Consider the following 22,386-nt stretch of genomic DNA (forward strand, 5'->3'; position numbering starts at 1 on the left):
GTTCATTAAAGGGACAGATTTCAGCTCTGTCCATCTTGTTACACAGGCGTCTGTCAGAAGATCCAGACGTCCAGGCCTTTTGTCAGGCTTTAGCTAGGATCAAGCCTGTGTTTAAAGCTGTTGCTCCGCCATGGAGTTTAAACTTAGTTCTTAACGTTTTACAGGGTGTTCCGTTTGAACCCCTTCATTCCATTGATATAAAATTGTTATCTTGGAAAGTTCTGTTTTTAATGGCTATTTCCTCGGCTCGAAGAGTCTCTGAGTTATCAGCATTACATTGTGATTCTCCTTATCTGATTTTTCACTCAGACAAGGTAGTTCTGCGTACTAAACCTGGGTTCTTACCTAAGGTAGTCACTAACAGGAATATCAATCAAGAGATTGTTGTTCCATCCTTGTGTCCAAATCCTTCTTCAAAGAAGGAACGTCTTCTACACAATCTGGATGTAGTTCGTGCCCTCAAGTTCTACTTGCAGGCAACTAAAGATTTTCGCCAAACTTCTTCCCTGTTTGTCGTTTATTCTGGACAGAGGAGAGGTCAAAAAGCTTCTGCTACCTCTCTCTCTTTTTGGCTTCGTAGCATAATACGTTTAGCCTATGAGACTGCTGGACAGCAGCCTCCTGAAAGAATTACAGCTCACTCCACTAGAGCTGTGGCTTCCACTTGGGCCTTTAAGAATGAGGCCTCTGTTGAACAGATTTGCAAGGCTGCAACTTGGTCTTCGCTTCATACTTTTTCCAAATTTTACAAATTTGACACTTTTGCTTCTTCGGAGGCTATTTTTGGGAGAAAGGTTCTTCAGGCAGTGGTTCCTTCTGTATAATGAGCCTGCCTATCCCTCCCGTCATCCGTGTACTTTTGCTTTGGTATTGGTATCCCAGAAGTAATGATGACCCGTGGACTGATCACACATAACAGAAGAAAACATAATTTATGCTTACCTGATAAATTCCTTTCTTCTGTTGTGTGATCAGTCCACGGCCCGCCCTGTTTTAAGGCAGGTAAATATATTTTAAATTATACTCCAGTCACCACTTCACCCTTGGTTACTCCTTTCTCGTTGATTCTTGGTCGAATGACTGGGACTGACGTAGAGGGGAGGAGCTATATGCAGCTCTGCTGGGTGAATCCTCTTGCATTTCCTGTTGGGGAGGAGTTATATCCCAGAAGTAATGATGACCCGTGGACTGATCACACAACAGAAGAAAGGAATTTATCAGGTAAGCATAAATTATGTTTTTTACAGATATATGTAAAAAGACTAAGATATTTAGTACTACTGAGACGTCCACCTCGGAGCGTTCTCCGTCCCGCAAGGTGCGTTCCCTACATTAATCTCCAAATACACATGAGGGGCCCCTTGGCCGCCAGATTTCGCTGCCCAGTTGCAAACAGCGGTTTCTGCGGCCTTCAATGCCTTACCACGCCCTGCGAAGCACAAGCGAAGGGAAAGACATAGCCTTCCGTCCCAGGGGTCATCTACTTCGTTGGAGGTCTCTGATAGATTAACCTTGATGAGGATGTCTCCGACTTGCTACGTTGGAGGTTCCGGAACCGAGACGTCCGGAAGAACCTTCGATCCCTAAGCTTGATAGGGTTTACAAGGATAGGGTGGTGCCTCAGACGTCCCCGTGAAGATGGCTACTATTATTAAGAATGAGTGGGAGAAACTTGGCTCATCCTTTTCTCCCTCTACCTCGTTTAAAAGTTGTTCCCCGTTCCGGACTCTCAGCTTGAGCTATGGGGGGCCATTCCTAAAGTGGATGGAGCTATCTCTATACTCGCTAAGCGTACGACTATTCCCCTCGAGGATAGTTTGTAATTTAAAGAGCCCATGGAAAAAAATTAGAATCCATGTTAAGGAAGATGTTTCAACTCACGGGGCATCGGCGATCGATGGGGTGGCTGGAGCGGCTACCTACTGGTGTGACGCACTGCCAGCTATGGTCGAGGTGGAGACTCCCCTCAAGGAGATACAGGAAAAGATTAAGGTCTTAAGGGTAGCTAATTCTTATATCTGTGATGCTAATATGCTGGTTATTCGCCTGAATGCCAAGACATCAAGTTTCTCTGTTCTAGCCTGCAGGGCTTTGTGGCCAAAGTCATGGTCTGCTAACATGACTTCCAAGTCTAGATTACTATCCCTTCCTTTTCAGGGGAAAGTTATTTTTGGTCCAGGCCTGGACTCTATCATATCCACAGTCACGGGAGGCAAGGGTGCTTTCCTTCCCCAGGAGAAGAAGAATAAGCCTAAGGGCTCTATTTTTTGTCCCTTTCATTTGGACAAGTCTCAACACCAGCAGCCAGCTGCGAACAGCGAGCAGTCCAAGGGATCTTGGAAGCCGGCTAAATCTTTGAACAAATCCAAGCAGAGCAAGAAACCCGCCGAGACAAAGTCAGCATGAAGGTGTGGCCCCGATCCGTTTCTGGATCGCGTAGGGGGCAGACTATCTCTGTTCACAGAGGCTTGGATGAGAGATGTACAGGATCCTTGGGTTCTGGATGTTATCACCCAGGGTTACAGGATAGGGTTCAAGACTCATCCGCCCAGGAGCAGATTCCTCCTGTCAAACCTATCCTCAAGACCAGAGAAGAGAGATGCCTTTCTAGAGTGCGTGAGGGTTCTCTCCTCTCTTACGAGTAATCATTCCAGTAACATAGAAACATAGATATTGACGGCAGATAAGAGCCATAGGCCCAGCAAGTCTGCCCAACCTTACCTAACAGTATAAACTTATCTAGTTTGTAGGATAGCCTTATGCTTGTCCCATGCATTTTTAAAGTCCCCCACAGTGTTTGTTGCTACTACCTCTTGAGGAAGTTTATTCCATAAAGCAATCACTCTTTCTGTAAAGAAGTGCTTCCTCAAATTACTCCTGAATCTACTACCCTTTAGCAGTACCTCTAGCAGAAAAGGGTCTAGGGTACTATTCAAACCTTTTTGTGGTCCCAAAGAAGGAGGGCACGTTCCGCCCAATTCTGGACCTAAAGTGCCTAAGCAAGTTTCTGTCAGTTCCATTGTTCAAAATTGAGACGATCAGATCGATTCTGCCCCTAGTTCAATAGACTTGAAGGATGCTTACCTTCACGTGCCAATCCACAGGGACCACTTCACGTTCCTAAGATTCTCTTTTCTGGACCAACAATTCCAGTTTGTGGCCCTACCGTTTGGTCTTGCGACTGCCCCAAGAGTCTTTAAGAAGGTTCTGGGAGCGCTACTTGCGGTAGCGAGAGCCGGAGGTATTGCTGTGGCTCCTTATCTGGACAATATCCTGCAGTCTCACGGAGGACCATGCAAGGGCTCTTCTTCTTCCCCCTTCAATCCCACGGATGGAAGATAAACGAGGGAAAGAGTTCTCTGGTTCCCAGCAACAGGGTGGAGTTCCTGGGTACGAGAATAGATTCCATATCTATGAAGAACTTCTTGACAGATCAGAGACGTTCCAAGATTGCGTCTAGCTGTCTTGTCCTTCAGACCTCCTCAAAGCCATCTGTGGCCAGGTGCATGGAGGTGATCGGGCTCATGATTTCCAGCATATGTCATTCCTTTTGCTTTTGCCAGGTTCCATCTCAGACCTCTGCAGTTATGCATGTTGAGATCATCCTGGGAGATTTTGACCACAGATGCAAGTCTATCAGGATGGGGAGCTGTTTGGGGTGCCAGAAGGGCACAGGGCAGGTGGACTTAAGAGGAGTCGATCCTACCGATAAATATCCTGGTACTAAGAGCAATATACAACGCTCTGAGGGCTTGGCCCCTCTTGGGGTCGTCCCGTTTCATCAGATTCCAGTCGGACAACATTACCTCCGTAGCGTACATAAACCATCAGGGGGGGAATGAGAAGCTCCCTAGCCATGAGGGAGGTGTCTCGGATTCTTGAATGGGCAGAAACCCACAGCTGTTCGCTATCAGCGATCCACATTCCGAGTGTGGACAATTTGTGGAGATCTGCAACAGATGGGGGACGCCGGAGATAGATCTCATGGCGTCCAGACTCAACTTTAAGCTAGCCAGATACGGGTTGCGGTCCAGGGATCCACAGGCAGAGGTGTCAGATTCCTTATCGGTACCTTGGGAGTTCAACCTAATTGAAATATTTCCCCCGTTGTCACTTCTTCCTCGAGTGGTGGCCCGCATCAAACAGGAGCAAGCTTCGACCATTCTGATTGCTCCGATGTGGCCACGGAGGACGTGGTTTGCGGATCTGGTGGGAATGTCGTTGTCTCCTCCATGAAGGTTACCCTGTTGCAGAAATCTGTTGGTTCAGGGTCTTTTTCTCCACCAAAATCTCGATTCTCTGAGGCTGACTGCGTGGAGATTGAACGCCTAGTCTTGGCCAAGAGAGGGTTCTCGAAGAGAGTGATTGATACTCTTTCAGGCCAGTAAACCGGTCACTTGTCACATCTATCATAAGGTGTGGAAGACCTATTTATCCTGGTTTGAGGAACATGGATTTCCCTGGCACAAAATTAAGGTATCCAGGATTCTGACTTTTCTCCAAGATGGTCTGGATAGGGGTCTTGCTGCCAGTTCCTTAAAGGGAAAGATTTCGACTTTATCGGTTCTGTTACACAAGAAGCTAGCGGAGCTTCCTGATATTCAGTCCTTTGTTCAGGCTTTGTCAAGAATTGGACCGGTATTTAGAACTTCTGCTCCTGCTTTAAAACCCTTTATTGTTAAATTAGGAAATCCTAAACAAGGTGAAGCTGCATACATACACACCAAGAAAAATCAGTCTTGAATTTTTCTAATAAGACCAACAATATATAGTTGTTGCTATCACCCATTGACCATTAGTGGGAATTATACTCCTGCTCCTTTATAATGTGAGGTTTGTTGGTATGTGTTTGGTAGGGAGGATGTTGCAGTCTAGTTGATTTAAATATTTTACCATTTTTCATTAATCATATGATATTTAGAAGGTTATGTTGTCTCATTGAAAGAAAAGTCTAATATCACATTAGAGGTCGCATGGGTGTATGGTTTTGATATTTGCCAAGAAAGAGACAGTTTTAGCTCACTGTGCCAACTGCAATTTCCCTCCTAATGTTTATAAAAAAATCCAATCTACAAGTATTCTTTGCACATTTATTTTTATTTATTTCTCTATCTTGTATTTGTTTGCTTTAATTAACTGTTTTAGTTCTTCCCTGAGATTTTACTGCCCAGTAACTGATCTAGAAAGATTGATTCCTATAAGCTAAATGTAGCCACCAGCAAACGCTACCCAGTGTTCTCAACCAAAATTGGGCCGGTTCATAAGCTTATACTCCTACTTTTTAAAATAAATATACCAAGAGAATGAAGAAACATTTATAATAGGAGTAAATTAAAAAGTTGCTTAAAATTGCATGCACTATCTGGATTATGAAAAAAAGAAAATGTGGGTTTCATATATCTTTTAAGCAAGGTGAAAAGAGCTTTGTAATGTTTTTTATTTTTTATTTTTTTATTGTGAATGCCACCTAAAGAGACATTTCTTACGCTTTCTTTTGTTACAGTGTGTTGTGCGATTGGCTGAAGGCAAAACTCAGTGGTCCAAGTAACCAATTGGTGGAGCAGCGAGAGCAGCGGGTGCAGACATTGGCACTGTACAACTCTTTAGAGTCACAGGAAGGTCGCTCTGTGCGGGTGAATGTCTGTGTAAAGGTGAGTTTAGGGGAGATTAGTTCACAAAACTTTCAGGAACTCTGAAGCACAATCCACTACTAGGCACTAAGTTTTTAACTTTAAAATAAGTACTTTCTATGTATATTTTTTTGACATGCTTTTCCCAATTTCATATTTGGCACTTGCCCTCTGTACTTGGGTGCTTGTTTTAATACATGTATGCCCTTGCACTTATTTTTTTCTTTCTCCCAATCTATATTTCTGTCAGATTATTTTTGTGATATTTAATTTTTTCTTTTCTTCAGGTGGCATATGGCCCCCTCACACCCAGTGAGATGGAGGAAGCAGAGACTCAGAAGGAGCTCTTGGGTACTAGTGGCTTTGTGCTCCTATTGCCGCCCCGAGATAATGTGACTGAAGAAGATGTATATTGGCTCTCAGCAATACTGCATCTCAAGCAGATGCTTCAGGCCAAGCCTTTCCTACCCCCACCTCCACTTGCTGTCTTGGTGCCCTGGCCTTGTCAGGAGTCTGTGTCTGAAGTGGAGGAAGGTTAGTTGATCGATAGAAATACAAGAATAGACATTGGTGCAATTCCCATTACAAACAGACACAAATTATTCTTTATTGTGCCACTTGAGACCCTGCACATTGTAAGCTTTCCTTGTCTTTGGTTTTTCAGGACTTAATCTTCCAGAACTGCATACATGTGGACTAATTTCAGAGTATCTTATTGTATCTATTCCTGATTACATCAATGATATGCAGGGAACAAAAGAGGTAAATGATTGTGTGATAATTTACAACAAACTGACACCTTGCTTCCATTGCAAATTTGTCCTGCCACCAGCTTTTTTTTTTTCTTCATCCCTGCAATTTTTCCTGAATTCCATTTTTCTTTTCATGTAACAGGTTTCTCGTGCTGTGCATTTTTTGCTTTCTCACTCTCCTCGCTCCTTGGAATTGTGCTCCCTGCCTCTGCAGCAGTACATAGAAGACGGCTTGTGCCATATTTTTGCCGATTCATTTTATCTAGACATGCAGGAGCGCAGACAGGCAGGCATGCCTTCACAGGATCCTGCTGCTATTATTGATCTGTACAACGAAGCACTGCTGTTCCTGGCTGCAGCTCTGTCCTCAGAACTTTTTTCTGATATCTCTTGGCCTATGATAGAGTTCACATGTCACAAAGAGAGTACGCTGCTACCACAGCCTGGCTGGAACAGCCCCTGCCACCTGGCATGGCTGAAGCAGGCTGTGCTCTCCTTCCAGATCCCTCAGATGGACATGCCGCCTCCAGGGGGTGAGTAATGAACCATAAGGAATAAAGATTTAACCCCTTCACTACTTTTAGAGAAAAACTTGCCCAAAATACCGGAGAATTTTCAGCATCACTCCATTTAAACAGAATTAGAGCTTGTTTTCTTATTAAACGGGAAGAGTCCACAGCTGCATTCATTACTTTTGGGAATTCAGAACCTGGCCACCAGGAGGAGGCAAAGACACCCCAACCAAAGGCTTCAGATACCTCCCCCACTTCCCTCATTCCCCAGTCATTCTTTGCCTTTTGTCACAGGAGGTTGGCAGAGAAGTGTCAGAAGTTTTAAGTTAGCCTCTCAGTCCGGATATGCAGGGAGAGTCTTTCAGCAAAACCATCCCAACTTATATTAACAGCTCCTTGGCAATCAGTGTTGACAAGTTTCGCTGCCTGCCTTTATTCACTCAAGTCCATGTCAGAAGCGAGGCTACTATCTGTCACACTTGAAGGGCCGTGTTCCTGTTCCATGGCTCAGAATCCGGTAAGATCGTTTCATTTTATTTCATTATGTGAATGTAATGGTAACGAGAGAAGGGAGGGTCCCAGTGGGACTCCTTTTATCTTAAAAATAGGAATCATGGGTTAATATCTCCTGAGGGGGGTTATTGAACAGGGGGGACTTTAATCATGCTTGTTATGTGGTTCTATCTGCTAATGTGTAGTAATTCTTTGGCTCATGGCTTTTTTGGAACATAACGGCCTTATCATCAATTGGCGCAATCTCTTTAGATTTGCGTTCTCTTTTTTTTTGTGACTGGCACGGGGCACCTCGTGACCGGGTGCGGTTGCGTTGTTTTCCACTTCCGTATGCTCACTATGTGGCGATAGAGAGAGTCTGCTCGTTGGTTGTCTGGTTCACAGGAGGTGGTGAGTGCCCCAGCCATTGGGTGTGTAAAAAGGGTGCCAGTTAGTGCTTATCATTTTTGTAATCCCAAGATTATATAGGATTCTGATTTTTTAGACACGGATGTCTCCGATGCAGAGGATGCGTCTTGTGATGAATATAAAATGGCCCGGATTATCCATACCCATCAGTTATGTTCTGATTGCCGTTCTAGAGTACTCTCATCTCCCGACTCAGGGACTTTAGAGTGCGTTGAGCCATCCGCCCCAGAGGATTCTATGTCCGGTGAGGCGCGTGCCCCATAACTTTCCTTTGCTATGCAAGCAGGTATCCCTATGGCCTTTACTCCTTCTCCAGAAGGTGGCTTGTTTCCTCCAGAGGTTACGGCACGGTTCCACATGGCCATATCTATGGCGCTGGCTCACTTATATCTCCCAAGTGAAATATTTTTAAGATACTGTCCGTGTTCTGTCGGCCTTCTGGGGAAACGTCGGCCTCTGAGGCTTCAGGGACCCCAACTTCGGGCCGGGGTCGTTTATCGATCCGGCGAGGGATAATCTTTATGTTATACTAAGGCAGAACTTTCCAAACTTTTCATGTTGGTGACACACTTTTTAGACCTACATAATTTCTTTCATGTAATTGGCAAGAGTCCATGAGCTAGTGACGTATGGGATATACATTCCTACCAGGAGGGGCAAAGTTTCCCAAACCTCAAAATGCCTATAAATACACCCCTCACCACACCCACAATTCAGTTTTACAAACTTTGCCTCCCATGGAGTTGGTGAAGTAAGTTTGTGCTAGATTTCTACGTTAATATGCGCTTCGCAGCAGGCTGAAGCCCGGTTTTCCTCTCAGAGTGCAGTGAATGTCAGAGGGATGTGAAGAGAGTATTGCCTATTTGAATACCATGGTCTTCCTCTAGGGGATCTATTTCATAGGTTCTCTGTTATCGGTCGTAGAGATTTCTTCTCCTACCTCCCTTTTCAGATCGACGATATACTCTTATATACCATTACCTCTACTGATTCTCGTTTCAGTACTGGTTTGGCTATCTACTATATGTAGATGAGTGTCTTAGGGTAAGTAAGTCTTATTTTATTTATGACACTCTAAGCTATGATTTGGCACTTTATATGTAAAGTTCTAAATATATGTTTTAAACTTATATTTGCCATGATTCAGGTCAATCAGTGTTCCTTCTTTCAAACTGTCAGTTTAATTTTTTGGGAAAATGCATGTGAATTAAAAAATTTTCTTACCTTAAAATTTTCAATTGACTTTTTTCTTCTAAATTGCGGGCTGTTAGGCTCGCGGGTGCAGAAAATGCTAGAATTTATTGCGTCATTTTTGGCGCGAGAATGACGTCATTTCCGGCGTCATAGTTGACGCCGGAACTTTTCACGTAGTTGCGTTATTTGACTCGTGTTTGTTGCAGACGTTTTATTTCATGTAATTGGCAAGAGTCCATGAGCTAGTGATGTATGGTATATATATTCCTACCAGGAGGGGCAAAGTTTCCCAAACCTCAAAATGCCTATAAATACACCCCTCACAACACCCACAATTCAGTTTTACAAACTTTGCCTCCCATGGAGGTGGTGAAGTAAGTTTGTGCTTGATTTTCTTCTGTGATATGCGCTTCTCAGCATTTTGAAGCCAGTGTTTGTTGCAGACTTTTTTGGCGCCAAAAAATGTGGGCGTCATTCTTGGCGCCAGTTTTTTTCACATTATTTCAGTCTCACTTTTTAGTTGCTTCTGTTTTCTAGAGGCTTGTTTTGTATTGCATTTTTTCCCATTGCTGAAACTGTCATTTAAGGAATTTGATAATTTTGCTTTATATGTTGTTTTTTCTATTACATATTTCAAGATGTCACTACCTGACCCTGGATCAGAATCTACTTCTGGAAAGATGCTGCCTGATGTTGGTTCTACCAAAGCTAAGTGCATTTGTTGTAAACTTTTGGTAACTGTTCCTCCGGCTGTAGTTTGTGTTAGTTGTCATGATAAACTATCAAACGCGGATAATATTTCCATTAGTAATAATCCATTACCTGTTGTTGTTCCTTCAACATCTAATGTTCAATATGTTCCTGTTAATGTAAAAGAATTTGTTTCTAATTCTATTCGGAAGGCTCTGTCTGTTATACCTCCTTCTAGTAAACGTAAAAGGTCTTTTAAAACTTCTCATATTTCAGATGAATATTTAAATGACCGCCATCATTCTGACTTATCTATCTCTGATGAGGATCTATCTGGTTCAGAAGATTCTGCCTCAGATATTGACACTGATAAATCTTCATTTCTCCAACATAGGTGTGTCCGGTCCACGGCGTCATCCTTACTTGTGGTATATTCTCTTCCCCAACAGGAAATGGCAAAGAGCCCAGCAAAGCTGGTCACATGATCCCTCCTAGGCTCCGCCTTCCCCAGTCATTCTCTTTGCCGTTGTACAGGCAACATCTCCACGGAGATGGCTTAGAGTTTTTTAGTGTTTAACTGTAGTTTTTATTATTCAATCAAGAGTTTGTTATTTTAAAATAGTGCTGGTATGTACTATTTACTCTGAAACAGAAAAGAGATGAAGATTTCTGTTTGTAAGAGGAAAATGATTTTAGCAACCGTTACTAAAATCGATGGCTGTTCCACACAGGACTGTTGAGAGGAATTAACTTCAGTTGGGGGAACAGTGAGCAGACTTTTGCTGCTTGAGGTATGACACATTCTAACAAGACGATGTAATGCTGGAAGCTGTCATTTTCCCTATGGGATCCGGTAAGCCATTTTTATTACAGACAGTAAATAAGGGCTTCACAAGGGCTTTTTAAGACTGTAGACATTTTCTGGGCTAAATCGATTCATATATAAACATATTTTATACTCCATAGCCTTGAGGAATTATTTTATTCTTGGGAATTTTGTAAAATAATCGGCAGGCACTGTATTGGACACCTTATTCTCTAGGGGCTTTCCCTAATCATAGGCAGAGTCTCATTTTCGCGCCTGTATTGCGCACTTGTTTTTGAGAAGCATGACATGCAGTTGCATGTGTGAGGAGCTCTGATACATAGAAAAGACTTTCTGAAGGCGTCATTTGGTATCGTATTCCCCTTTGGGCTTGGTTGGGTCTCAGCAAAGCAGATACCAGGGACTGTAAAGGGGTTAAATATAAAAACGGCTCCGGTTCCGTTATTTTAAGGGTTAAAGCTTCCAAATTTGGTGTGCAATACTTTTAAGGCTTTAAGACACTGTGGTGAAATTTTGGTGAATTTTGAACAATTCCTTCATACTTTTTCGCAATTGCAGTAATAAAGTGTGTTCAGTTTAAAATTTAAAGTGACAGTAACGGTTTTATTTTAAAACGTTTTTTGTACTTTGTTATCAAGTTTATGCCTGTTTAACATGTCTGAACTGCCAGATAGACTGTGTTCTGAATGTGGGGAAGCCAAGGTTCCTTCTCATTTAAATAGATGTGATTTATGTGACACAAAATTTAGAGAAAATGATGCCCAAGATGATTCCTCAAGTGAGGGGAGTAAGCATGGTACTGCATCATCCCCTCCTTCATCTACACCAGTCTTGCCCACTCAGGAGGCCCCTAGTACATCTAGCGCGCCAATACTCTTTACTATGCAACAATTAACGGCTGTAATGGATAATTCTATCAAAAACATTTTAGCCAAAATGCCCACTTATCAGCGAAAGCGCGACTGCTCTGTTTTAGAAAATACTGAAGAGCATGAGGACGCTGATGATATTGTTTCTGAAGGGCCCCTACACCAGTCTGAGGGGGCCAGGGAGGTTTTGTCTGAGGGAGAAATTTCAGATTCAGGGAAAATTTCTCAACAAGCTGAACCTGATGTGATTACATTTAAATTTAAGTTAGAACATCTCCGCGCTCTGCTTAAGGAGGTGTTATCCACTCTGGATGATTGTGAGAATTTGATCATCCCAGAGAAACTATGTAAAATGGACAAGTTCCTAGAGGTCCCGGGGCCCCCCGAAGCTTTTCCTATACCCAAGCGGGTGGCGGACATTGTAAATAAAGAATGGGAAAGGCCCGGTATACCTTTCGTCCCTCCCCCCATATTTAAAAAATTGTTTCCTATGGTCGACCCCAGAAAGGACTTATGGCAGACAGTCCCCAAGGTCGAGGGGGGCGGTTTCTACTCTAAACAAACGCACCACTATACCCATAGAAGATAGTTGTGCTTTCAAAGATCCTATGGATAAAAAATTAGAAGGTTTGCTTAAAAAGATGTTTGTTCAGCAAGGTTACCTTCTACAACCAATTTCATGCATTGTCCCTGTCACTACAGCCGCGTGTTTCTGGTTCGATGAGCTAGAAAAGGCGATCACTAGTAATTCTCCTTCTTATGAGGAGATTATGGACAGAATCCGTGCTCTCAAATTGGCTAATTCTTTCACCCTAGACGCCACTTTGCAATTGGCTAGGTTAGCGGCGAAAAATTCTGGGTTTGCTATTGTGGCGCGCAGAGCGCTTTGGTTGAAATCTTGGTCAGCGGATGCGTCTTCCAAGAACAAATTGCTTAACATTCCTTTCAAGGGGAAAACGCTGTTTGGCCCTGACTTGAAAGAGATTATCTCTGATATCACTGGGGGTAAGGGCCACGCCCTTCCTCAGGATAGGTCTTTCAAGGCCAAAAATAAACCTAATTTTCGTCCCTTTCGTAGAAACGGACCAGCCCCAAGTGCTACGTCCTCTAAGCAAGAGGGTAATACTTCTCAAGCCAAGCCAGCCTGGAGACCAATACAAGGCTGGAACAAGGGAAAGCAGGCCAAGAAACCTGCCACTGCTACCAAGATAGCATGAAGTGTTGGCCCCCGATCCGGGACCGGATCTGGTGGGGGGCAGACTCCCTCTCTTCGCTCAGGCTTGGGCAAGAGATGTTCTGGTTCCTTGGGCGCTAGAAATAGTCTCCCAAGGTTATCTTCTGGAATTCAAGGGGCTTCCCCCAAGGGGGAGGTTCCACAGGTCTCAATTGTCTTCAGACCACATAAAAGAACAGGCATTCTTACATTGTGTAGAAGACCTGTTAAAAATGGGAGTGATTCATCCTGTTCCATTAGGAGAACAAGGGATGGGGTTCTACTCCAATCTGTTCGTAGTTCCCAAAAAAGAGGGAACGTTCAGACCAATCTTAGATCTCAAGATCCTAAACAAGTTTCTCAAGGTTCCATCGTTCAAAATGGAAACCATTCGAACAATTCTTCCTTCCATCCAGGAAGGTCAATTCATGACCACGGTGGATTTAAAGGATGCGTTTCTACATATTCCTATCCACAAGGAACATCATCGGTTCCTAAGGTTCGCATTCCTGGACAAGCATTACCAGTTCGTGGCACTTCCGTTCGGATTAACCACTGCTCCAAGGATTTTCACAAAGGTACTAGGGTCCCTTCTAGCGGTGCTAAGACCAAGGGGCATTGCAGTAGTACCTTACTTGGACGACATTCTGATTCAAGCGTCGTCCCTTCCTCAAGCAAAGGCTCACACGGACATTGTCCTGGCCTTTCTCAGATCTCACGGATGGAAAGTGAACGTAGAAAAGAGTTCTCTATCTCCGTCAACAAGGGTTCCCTTCTTGGGAACAATAATAGACTCCTTAGAAATGAGGATTTTTCTGACAGAGGTGGGGACTATACAGACTTGTCTCCGACGATACAAGTAGATCAGAGGACCAGAGATTCACTCCGTTGGTGGCTGTCCCTGGACAACCTGTCACAAGGGATCAGCTTCCGCAGACCAGAGTGGGTCATTGTCACGACCGACGCCAGTCTGATGGGCTGGGGCGCGGTCTGGGGACCCCTGAAAGCTCAGGGTCTTTGGTCTCGGGAAGAATCTCTTCTACCGATAAACATTCTGGAACTGAGAGCGATACTCAATGCTCTCAAGGCTTGGCCTCAGCTAGCAAAGGCCAAGTTCATACGGTTTCAATCAGACAACATGACGACTGTTGCGTACATCAACCATCAGGGGGGAACAAGGAGTTCCCTGGCGATGGAAGAAGTGACCAAAATCATTCAATGGGCGGAGACTCACTCCTGCCACTTGTCTGCAATCCACATCCCAGGAGTGGAAAATTGGGAAGCGGATTTTCTGAGTCGTCAGACCTTACATCCGGGGGAGTGGGAACTCCATCCGGAAATCTTTGCCCAAATTACTCAACTGTGGGGCATTCCAGACATGGATCTGATGGCCTCTCGTCAGAACTTCAAGGTTCCTTGCTACGGGTCCAGATCCAGGGATCCCAAGGCGACTCTAGTAGATGCACTAGTAGCACCTTGGACCTTCAAACTAGCTTATGTATTCCCGCCGTTTCCTCTCATCCCCAGGCTGGTAGCCAGGATCAATCAGGAGAGGGCATCGGTGATCTTGATAGCTCCTGCGTGGCCACGCAGGACTTGGTATGCAGACCTGGTGAATATGTCATCGGCTCCACCATGGAAGCTACCTTTGAGACGAGACCTTCTTGTTCAAGGTCCGTTCGAACATCCGAATCTGGTCTCACTCCAGCTGACTGCTTGGAGATTGAACGCTTGATCTTATCAAAGCGAGGGTTCTCAGATTCTGTTATTGATACTCTTGTTCAGGCCAGAAAGCCTGTAACTAGAAAAATTTACCACAAAATATGGAAAAAATATATCTGTTGGTGTGAATCTAAAGGATTCCCTTGGGACAAGGTTAAAATTCCTAAGATTCTATCCTTTCTTCAAGAAGGATTGGAGAAAGGATTATCTGCAAGTTCCTTGAAGGGACAGATTTCTGCCTTGTCTGTGTTACTTCACAAAAAGCGGGCAGCTGTGCCAGATGTTCAAGCCTTTGTTCAGGCTCTGGTTAGAATCAAGCCTGTTTACAAACCTTTGACTCCTCCTTGGAGTCTCAATTTAGTTCTTTCAGTTCTTCAGGGGGTTCCGTTTGAACCCTTACATTCCGTTGATATTAAGTTATTATCTTGGAAAGTTTTGTTTTTGGTTGCAATTTCTTCTGCTAGAAGAGTTTCAGAATTATCTGCTCTGCAGTGTTCTTCTCCTTATCTGGTGTTCCATGCAGATAAGGTGGTTTTACGTACTAAACCTGGTTTTCTTCCGAAAGTTGTTTCTAACAAAAACATTAACCAGGAGATAGTCGTGCCTTCTTTGTGTCCGAATCAAGTTTCAAAGAAGGAACGTTTGTTGCACAATTTGGATGTTGTTCGCGCTCTAAAATTCTATTTGGATGCTACAAAGGATTTTAGACAGACATCTTCCTTGTTTGTTGTTTATTCTGGTAAAAGGAGAGGTCAAAAAGCAACTTCTACCTCTCTCTCTTTTTGGATTAAAAGCATCATCAGATTGGCTTATGAGACTGCCGGACGGCAGCCTCCTGAAGGAATCACAGCTCATTCCACTAGGGCTGTGGCTTCCACATGGGCCTTCAAGAACGAGGCTTCTGTTGATCAGATATGTAAGGCAGCGACTTGGTCTTCACTGCACACTTTTACCAAATTTTACAAGTTTGATACTTTTGCTTCTTCTGAGGCTATTTTTGGGAGAAAGGTTTTGCAAGCCGTGGTGCCTTCCATTTAGGTGACCTGATTTGCTCCCTCCCTTCATCCGTGTCCTAAAGCTTTGGTATTGGTTCCCACAAGTAAGGATGACGCCGTGGACCCGACACACCGAAGTTGGAGAAAAAAGAATTTATGTTTAACAGATAAATTACTTTCTCCAACGGTGTGTCCGGTCTACGGCCCGCCCTGGTTTTTTAATCAGGTCTGATAATTTATTTTCTTTAACTACAGTCACCACGGTATCATATGGTTTCTCCTATGCAAATATTCCTCCTTTACGTCGGTCGAATGACTGGGGAAGGCGGAGCCTAGGAGGGATCATGTGACCAGCTTTGCTGGGCTCTTTGCCATTTCCTGTTGGGGAAGAGAATATCCCACAAGTAAGGATGACGCCGTGGACCGGACACACCGTTGGAGAAAGTAATTTATCAGGTAAACATAAATTCTGTTATTTGTTTAAGATGGAGTTTATTCGTTCTTTACTGAAAGAAGTGTTGATAGCATTAGATATGGAGGAGTCTAGTCCTCTTGATATTAAAACTAATAAGCGTTTAAATTCGTTTTTTAAACCTCATGTAGTTATTCCAGAAGTTTTTCCAGTTCCTGATGCTATTTCAGAAGTAATTTCTAGGGAATGGAATAGTCTGGGTACTTCATTTACTCCTTCTCCAAGGTTTAAGAAATTGTACCTTTTGCCGTCTGATAGATTAGAGTTTTGGGGAAAAAATCCCCAAAGTTGATGGGGCTATCTCTACTCTTGCTAAACGTACTACTATTCCTACGGCAGATAGTACTTCTTTTAAGGATCCTTTAGATAGGAAGCTTGAATCCTTTCTAAGGAAGGCTTATTTATGTTCAGGTAATCTTCTTAGACCTGCTATTTCTTTGGCTGATGTTGCTGCGGCTTCCACCTTCTGGTTGGAGGCTTTAGCGCAACAAGTGTCAGACCATAATGCTTATAGCATTGTTAAACTTCTTCAACATGCTAATAACTTTGTTTGTGATGCCATTTTTGATATCATTAGGATTGATGTCAGCAAGGGCATTATATGTCCACAATAGACTTACAGGATGCATATCTTCATATTCCAATTCATCCGGACCACTATCAGTTCCTGAGATTCTCTTTTCTAGACAAGCATTACCAGTTTGTTGCTCTTCCTTTTGGCCTAGCAACAGCTCCAAGGATCTTTTCAAAGGTTCTCGGTGCCCTTCTCTCTGTAATCAGAGAGCAGGGTATTGCTGTATTTCCTTATTTGGACAATATCTTGGTACTTGCTCAGTCTTTACATTCTGCAGAATCTCACACGAATCAACTAGTGTTGTTTCTTCAAAGACATGGTTGGAGGATCAATTTAACAAAGAGTTCCTTAATTCCTATGACAAGGGTAACCTTTTTGGGTTTCCAAATAGATTCAGAAAAGAGACGCCTGAAATTGGTTTCAGCTTGTCGAAACCTTCAGTCTCCATCATTCCCTTCGGTAGCTTTGTGCATGGAAATTCTAGGTCTCATGACTGCTGCATCGGACGCGATCCCCTTTGCTCGTTTTCACATGAGACCTCTCCAGCTTTGTATGCTGAACCAATGGTGCAGGGATTATACAAAGATATCACAATTAATATCCTTAAATCCCAATGTTCGATCTTCTCTGACTTGGTGGTTGGATCACCATCGTTTAGTTCAAGGGGCCTCCTTTGTTCGTCCAACCTGGACTGTGATCTCAACAGATGTGAGTCTTTCAGGTTGGTGAGCTGTATGGGGATCTCTGACAGCGCAGGGGGTTTGGGAATCTCAGGAGGCAAGATTACCAATCAACATTTTGGAACTCCGTGCGATTTTCAGAGCTCTTCAGTTGTGGCCTCTTCTGAAGAGAGAATCGTTTATTTGCTTTCAGACAGACAATGTCACAACCATGGCATATGTCAATCATCAAGGTGGGACTCACAGTCCTCAGGCTATGAAAGAAGTATCTCGGATACTTGTATGGGCGGAATCCAGCTCCTGTCTAATCTCTGCGGTTTACATCCCAGGTATAGACAATTGGGAAGCGGATTATCTCAGTCGCCAGACGTTACATCCGGGCGAATGGTCTCTTCACCCAGAGGTATTTCTTCAGATTGTTCAAATCTGGGGACTTCCAGAAATAGATCTGATGGCTTCTCATCTAAACAAGAAATTTCCCAGGTATCTGTCCAGATCCAGGGATCCTCAGGCGGAAGCGTTGGATGCGTTGTCACTTCCTTGGAATTATCAACCTGCTTATATCTTTCCGCCTCTAGTTCTTCTTCCAAAAGTGATTTCCAAAATCCTAATGGAGCGTTCGTTTGTACTGCTGGTGGCTCCAGCATGGCCACACAGGTTTTGGTATGAGGATCTCGTTCGGATGGCCAGTTGCCAACCTTGGACACTTCCGTTAAGGCCAGACCTTCTATCTCAAGGCCCTTATTTCCATCAGGATCTCAAATCATTAAATTTGAAGGTATGGAGATTGAACGCTTAATACTTAGTCATAGAGGTTTCTCTGACTCAGTGATTAATACTATGTTACAGGCTCGTAAATCTGTGTCTAGAAAGATTTATTAGAGTTTGGAAGACATTTCTTGGTGTTCTTCTCATAGATTCTCTTGGCATTCTTTTAGAATTCCTAGAATTTTACAGTTTCTTCAGGATGGTTTGGATAAGGGTTTGTCTGCAAGTTCCTTGAAAGGACAAATCTCTGCTCTTTCTGTTCTGTTTCACAGAAAAATTGCAAATCTTCCTGATATTCATTGTTTTGTACAGGCTTTGGTTCGTATCAAGCCTGTCATTAAGTCAATCTCTCCTCCTTGGAGTCTTAATTTGGTTTTGAGGGCTTTACAGGCTCCTCCGTTTGAGCCTATGCATTCTCTGGAAATTAAATTACTTTCTTGGAAAGTCTTGTTCCTTTTGGCCATCTCTTCTGCTAGAAGAGTTTCTGAGTTATCTGCTCTTTCTTGTGAGTCTCCTTTTCTGATTTTTCATCAGGATAAGGCGGATTTGCGGACTTAATTTAAATTTTTACCTAAAGTTGTGAATTCTAACAACATTAGTAGAGAAATTGTTGTCCCTTCGTTGTGTCCTAATCCTAAGAATTCTCTGGAGAGATCTTTACATTCTTTGGATGTAGTAAGAGCTTTGAAATATTATTTTGAAGCTACTAAAGATTTCAGAAAGACTTCTAGTCTATTTGTTATCTTTTCTGGTTCTAGGAAAGGTCAGACGGCTTCTGCCATTTCTTTGGCGTCTTGGTTAAAGCTTTTGATTCATCATGCTTATGTGGAGTCGGGTAAATACCCTCCTCAGAGGATTACGGCTCATTCTACTAGGTCAGTTTCTACTTCCTGGGCTTTTAAGAATGAAGCTTCTGTTGATCAGATTTGCAAAGCAGCAACTTGGTCTTCTTTGCATACTTTTACTAAATTCTACCATTTTGATGGGTTTTTTTTTCTTCCTCAGAAGCAGTTTTTGGTAGAAAAGTACTTCAGGCAGCAGCTGTTTCAGTTTAATTCTTCTGCTTATAATTTCAGTTTTTTTCATTATAAGATTAAAACTTTTTGATTTGGGTTGTGGATTGTTTTTTCAGCGGAATTGGCTGTCTTTATTTTATCACTCCCTCTCTAGTGACTCTTGTGTAGAAGTTCCACATCTTGGGTATCTGCTATCCCATGCGTCACTAGCTCATGGACTCTTGCCAATTACATGAAAGAAAACATAATTTATGTAAGAACTTACCTGATAAATTCATTTCTTTCATATTGGCAAGAGTCCATGAGGCCCACCCTTTTTGTGGTGGTTATGATTTTTTTGTATAAAGCACAATTATTCCAATTCCTTGTTTGATGCTTTCGCTCCTTTCTTATCACCCCACTTCTTGGCTATTCGTTAAACTGAATTGTGGGTGTGGTGAGGGGTGTATTTATAGGCATTTTGCGGTTTGGGAAACTTTGCCCATCCTGGTAGGAATGTATATCCCATACTTCACTAGCTCATGGACTCTTGCCAATATGAAAGAAATGAATTTATCAGGTAAGTTCTTACATAAATTATGTTTTTGCGACACAGTAATTCAGTTGTACTAGCAAACAGGAGGTTAAACTAACTTGTTTTAAGAGATACGGACACATACATAAATTATATAATAACAAAATGTATTTTCAAGTAACAGTATGTATGTGCAAGAATTAAAAAAATAAATAAAGGTTAAAGGGACAGTATACACTCATTTTCATATAACTGCATGTAATAGACACTACTATAAAGAATAAGATGCACAGATACTGATATAAAAATCCAGTATAAAACTGTTTTAAAAACTTACTTAGAAGCTCTCAGTTTACCTCTGTTGAAAAAGATAGCTGGAAAGGCCACTGCAAGTGGGAAATAAGACACTCCCCCCTCCCCCTTCTTTTGCATATGAAAAGACCCTTTACACAAACAGGAGCAAGCTGGAGAAGGTAGCTGATGGTATTCACATAAAACTTTGGGGCTTGGTTAGGAGTCTGAAAATCAGAGCAATGTTATTTAAAAAATAAGCAAAACTATACATTTAAAAAAAAAATAACTATATGGGCTATATAAATAGATAATCTACAAAACATTTATGCAAAGAAAAAATGTGTATAATGTCCCTTTAATAACACCAATAGCTACTTTCTATTTTAATGGGATGCATGAGAAGACACTCGCATTTCATCATCATGCATTTTTAAGCTTCCACTTCCTATCCATATATCAAGAGCAGGAGCAGCAATGCACTAATGGGAGCTAGCTGCAAAAAAAAAAACACTTTGACTTCTGACTTCAGCTCAACGTTTAAGCTGCTGCCCTCAGAACACTGCGAGTCCGACTGACTACTGCCCGCGCTGCAAACACACTGCTGTCCCACCCACTGACTGCACGTGCAGTCACAAGCCGATTGAGGAGACTACACGTGCAGTCAGGAGCCAATGTGCCGCCAATAGGAATAGTTTGTTCCCGCTAAGCTGCGCCAATAGGGTAAGAAGATCTGTAACCCACTAGGTATCAATCACGTGTCAACCACGTGTTATGCGTAGCAGGCAGGCGGAAAGTCTGAAACCCAAAAACAATTTTAAAAGAATTTTAAATTCAAAATAATTGTGCTGAATCAGGGACACACCTACACACTGCCCCCTACACACTGTGTCATGACACACAGTTTGGAAATCACTGTACTAAGGCATGTTTTAGCGGTGCTAGAGGATTCCAGTCCTAGTGGGCCGAGGGATCCGATGGCAAGGTGGGTTAGACGTTTGGGGGATGAAGCTAATCTCCCTGTCGTCTCCGTTTTTTCTTTCTTTTATGTATCGCTTCCAGTTCTGAGCTTGGGTGAATGGGACCTCTGATCGGCTGGTCCTGTTGGCGTACCCATTCACCTTGGGCGTTCACCCCCGGGTGCTACCTTATTTTTTTTTTATTATTTTTTTTATCCGGATAGGATGTATTTGATTTGTTTTTAAAAAGCTCACTTCTGATATAATTTCCATTTGGGAAAGTTCTTTCTCTGGAACTGATACTTGCGATTTATTGGTCACATGGGCGCTTCCTTGGAAGTTGCGCACTTTTGGTTAGGAACAAAGTTATGTTCTAATTCATATTATCGAACCTTCGGGTCGATTTTTCTTGGACCTTGGGACAGTTTTGGGGTGTCCTTGTACAGGCAAGTACTGGTTGGGCGCTCTCTGCTGTTCCTTGGGTTCATGTCACCCTCGTGGTGCTGATTATCCTGTCAGATTCTGAATGTCACTTGGCCTATTGATATGGACTCCAGGCTCGGATCCTACTACGAAGTATGGGGCCTAGTGCTTCTGGGAGGAAGGTTGGGAGTTCTAATATAAGTTGGCCTTTTTATGGGCCTAAGGCCACTTCACCCTGAATGTGCCCGATCTCGTCTGATCTTGGTAGCTAAGCAGGGTTGGGCCTTGTTGGTACTTGGATAAAATACCAGGTACTACAATTTGCTTGAGTTATATAACCGACTTTTTCAGGACATCATCGGGGTTCCTAAGGGTCCCTGTGGACTCGGAACTCTACTTTTCCACTCCTGTAGAGTTTGGAGATGTGAATGACTTCCGGTGGTCTGGTATTCCGGTTGATGGACAATTTACGTTTTAACTTGCGGTATCTTCCCAGTGTCGACTCTTGTAGCCTAGTCACATTCCTTTTGTGGTGGCGGAGTTTTCTTTCCTTCCCGTTTTTCGGTTGAAATCATCTGTTATGGAAGTGCTGAGCATGTCCTTCCTTTTTCTCAGCGTTTCATCTGCTCCAGTACATGGAGTGCAGGGGTCACCCTGCCTTTTTTTGCCAGGAGCTGCGAGGCTCCCATTGTTATTCCTGTTGCAGGGATTTCGGGGAGACCGATCCGGTAAGGATTTCTGGAGACTGTTGTCTTCTCAATCTAAGAACTGCCCCTTGTCATACCATGGTCCTTAGACTCTTGAGTGCTATCCTTCGATCTTATGCAGATCTAGCCTTTTGGGCTTGAGGGTAGGAGGTCCGTGGTCAGTCAATGATTTTCTCCTTTCAGGGGTCTGGGAAATGACCTTCCTCTTCACCAGCATGTGGATTCTGGTCGTTCTGCCGGTCTACTGAGAATAGCCTTGCCATCCAAGGGTACTGGTTGCCCATTTCTTCAACTGGTCAGGAGTTTTTTTTTCAAACTCTTGGGTTTGAGGCTGTTGCTAGGTATTCTACGTCTATGGACTTTAGATGGTGGAGGGCTCTGTCTTGGGTGCGCTCCTATCATTTTGATCAGTTCTCTTTTTTATAGGACTCTGGCTTAGGACCACGTCTCTTGTCTGGAACGAGCATGGATGGTTCTGCTTAACATTTGGGTTTGGTTCCCCCGCGTGTACCTTTGAGGGCAGGGTTTCTGACTCTCATGGAGATTACTGTCTGCCTGAGGCTTAAGTTTGAGGTATCTTTGACGGGTCCCCTACTTGTCTTCTGGGACATCTATGCTTCCTTGTAGACTTCAGTTGTCGTTTCAACTGGGCTGGCGA

General features: G+C 43.2%; 1 protein-coding gene across 2 annotated transcripts in view; it reads left to right on the forward strand.

The window, feature by feature from the left end:
• Positions 1 to 22,386, forward strand: part of MCM3AP (minichromosome maintenance complex component 3 associated protein) — a 338,223-nt gene that overhangs the window by 257,218 nt on the left and 58,619 nt on the right. For both annotated transcript variants that reach the window (XM_053698891.1, XM_053698892.1), the window contains exons 21-24: positions 5,504 to 5,651; positions 5,918 to 6,164; positions 6,295 to 6,392; positions 6,525 to 6,915. In XM_053698891.1, coding sequence (XP_053554866.1) covers positions 5,504 to 5,651; positions 5,918 to 6,164; positions 6,295 to 6,392; positions 6,525 to 6,915 — 884 coding nt within the window. The remainder of the gene's footprint in view (positions 1 to 5,503; positions 5,652 to 5,917; positions 6,165 to 6,294; positions 6,393 to 6,524; positions 6,916 to 22,386) is intronic.

The sequence above is a fragment of the Bombina bombina genome, chromosome 1 (assembly GCF_027579735.1).
Source record: "Bombina bombina isolate aBomBom1 chromosome 1, aBomBom1.pri, whole genome shotgun sequence".
NCBI lineage: Eukaryota > Metazoa > Chordata > Amphibia > Anura > Bombinatoridae > Bombina > Bombina bombina.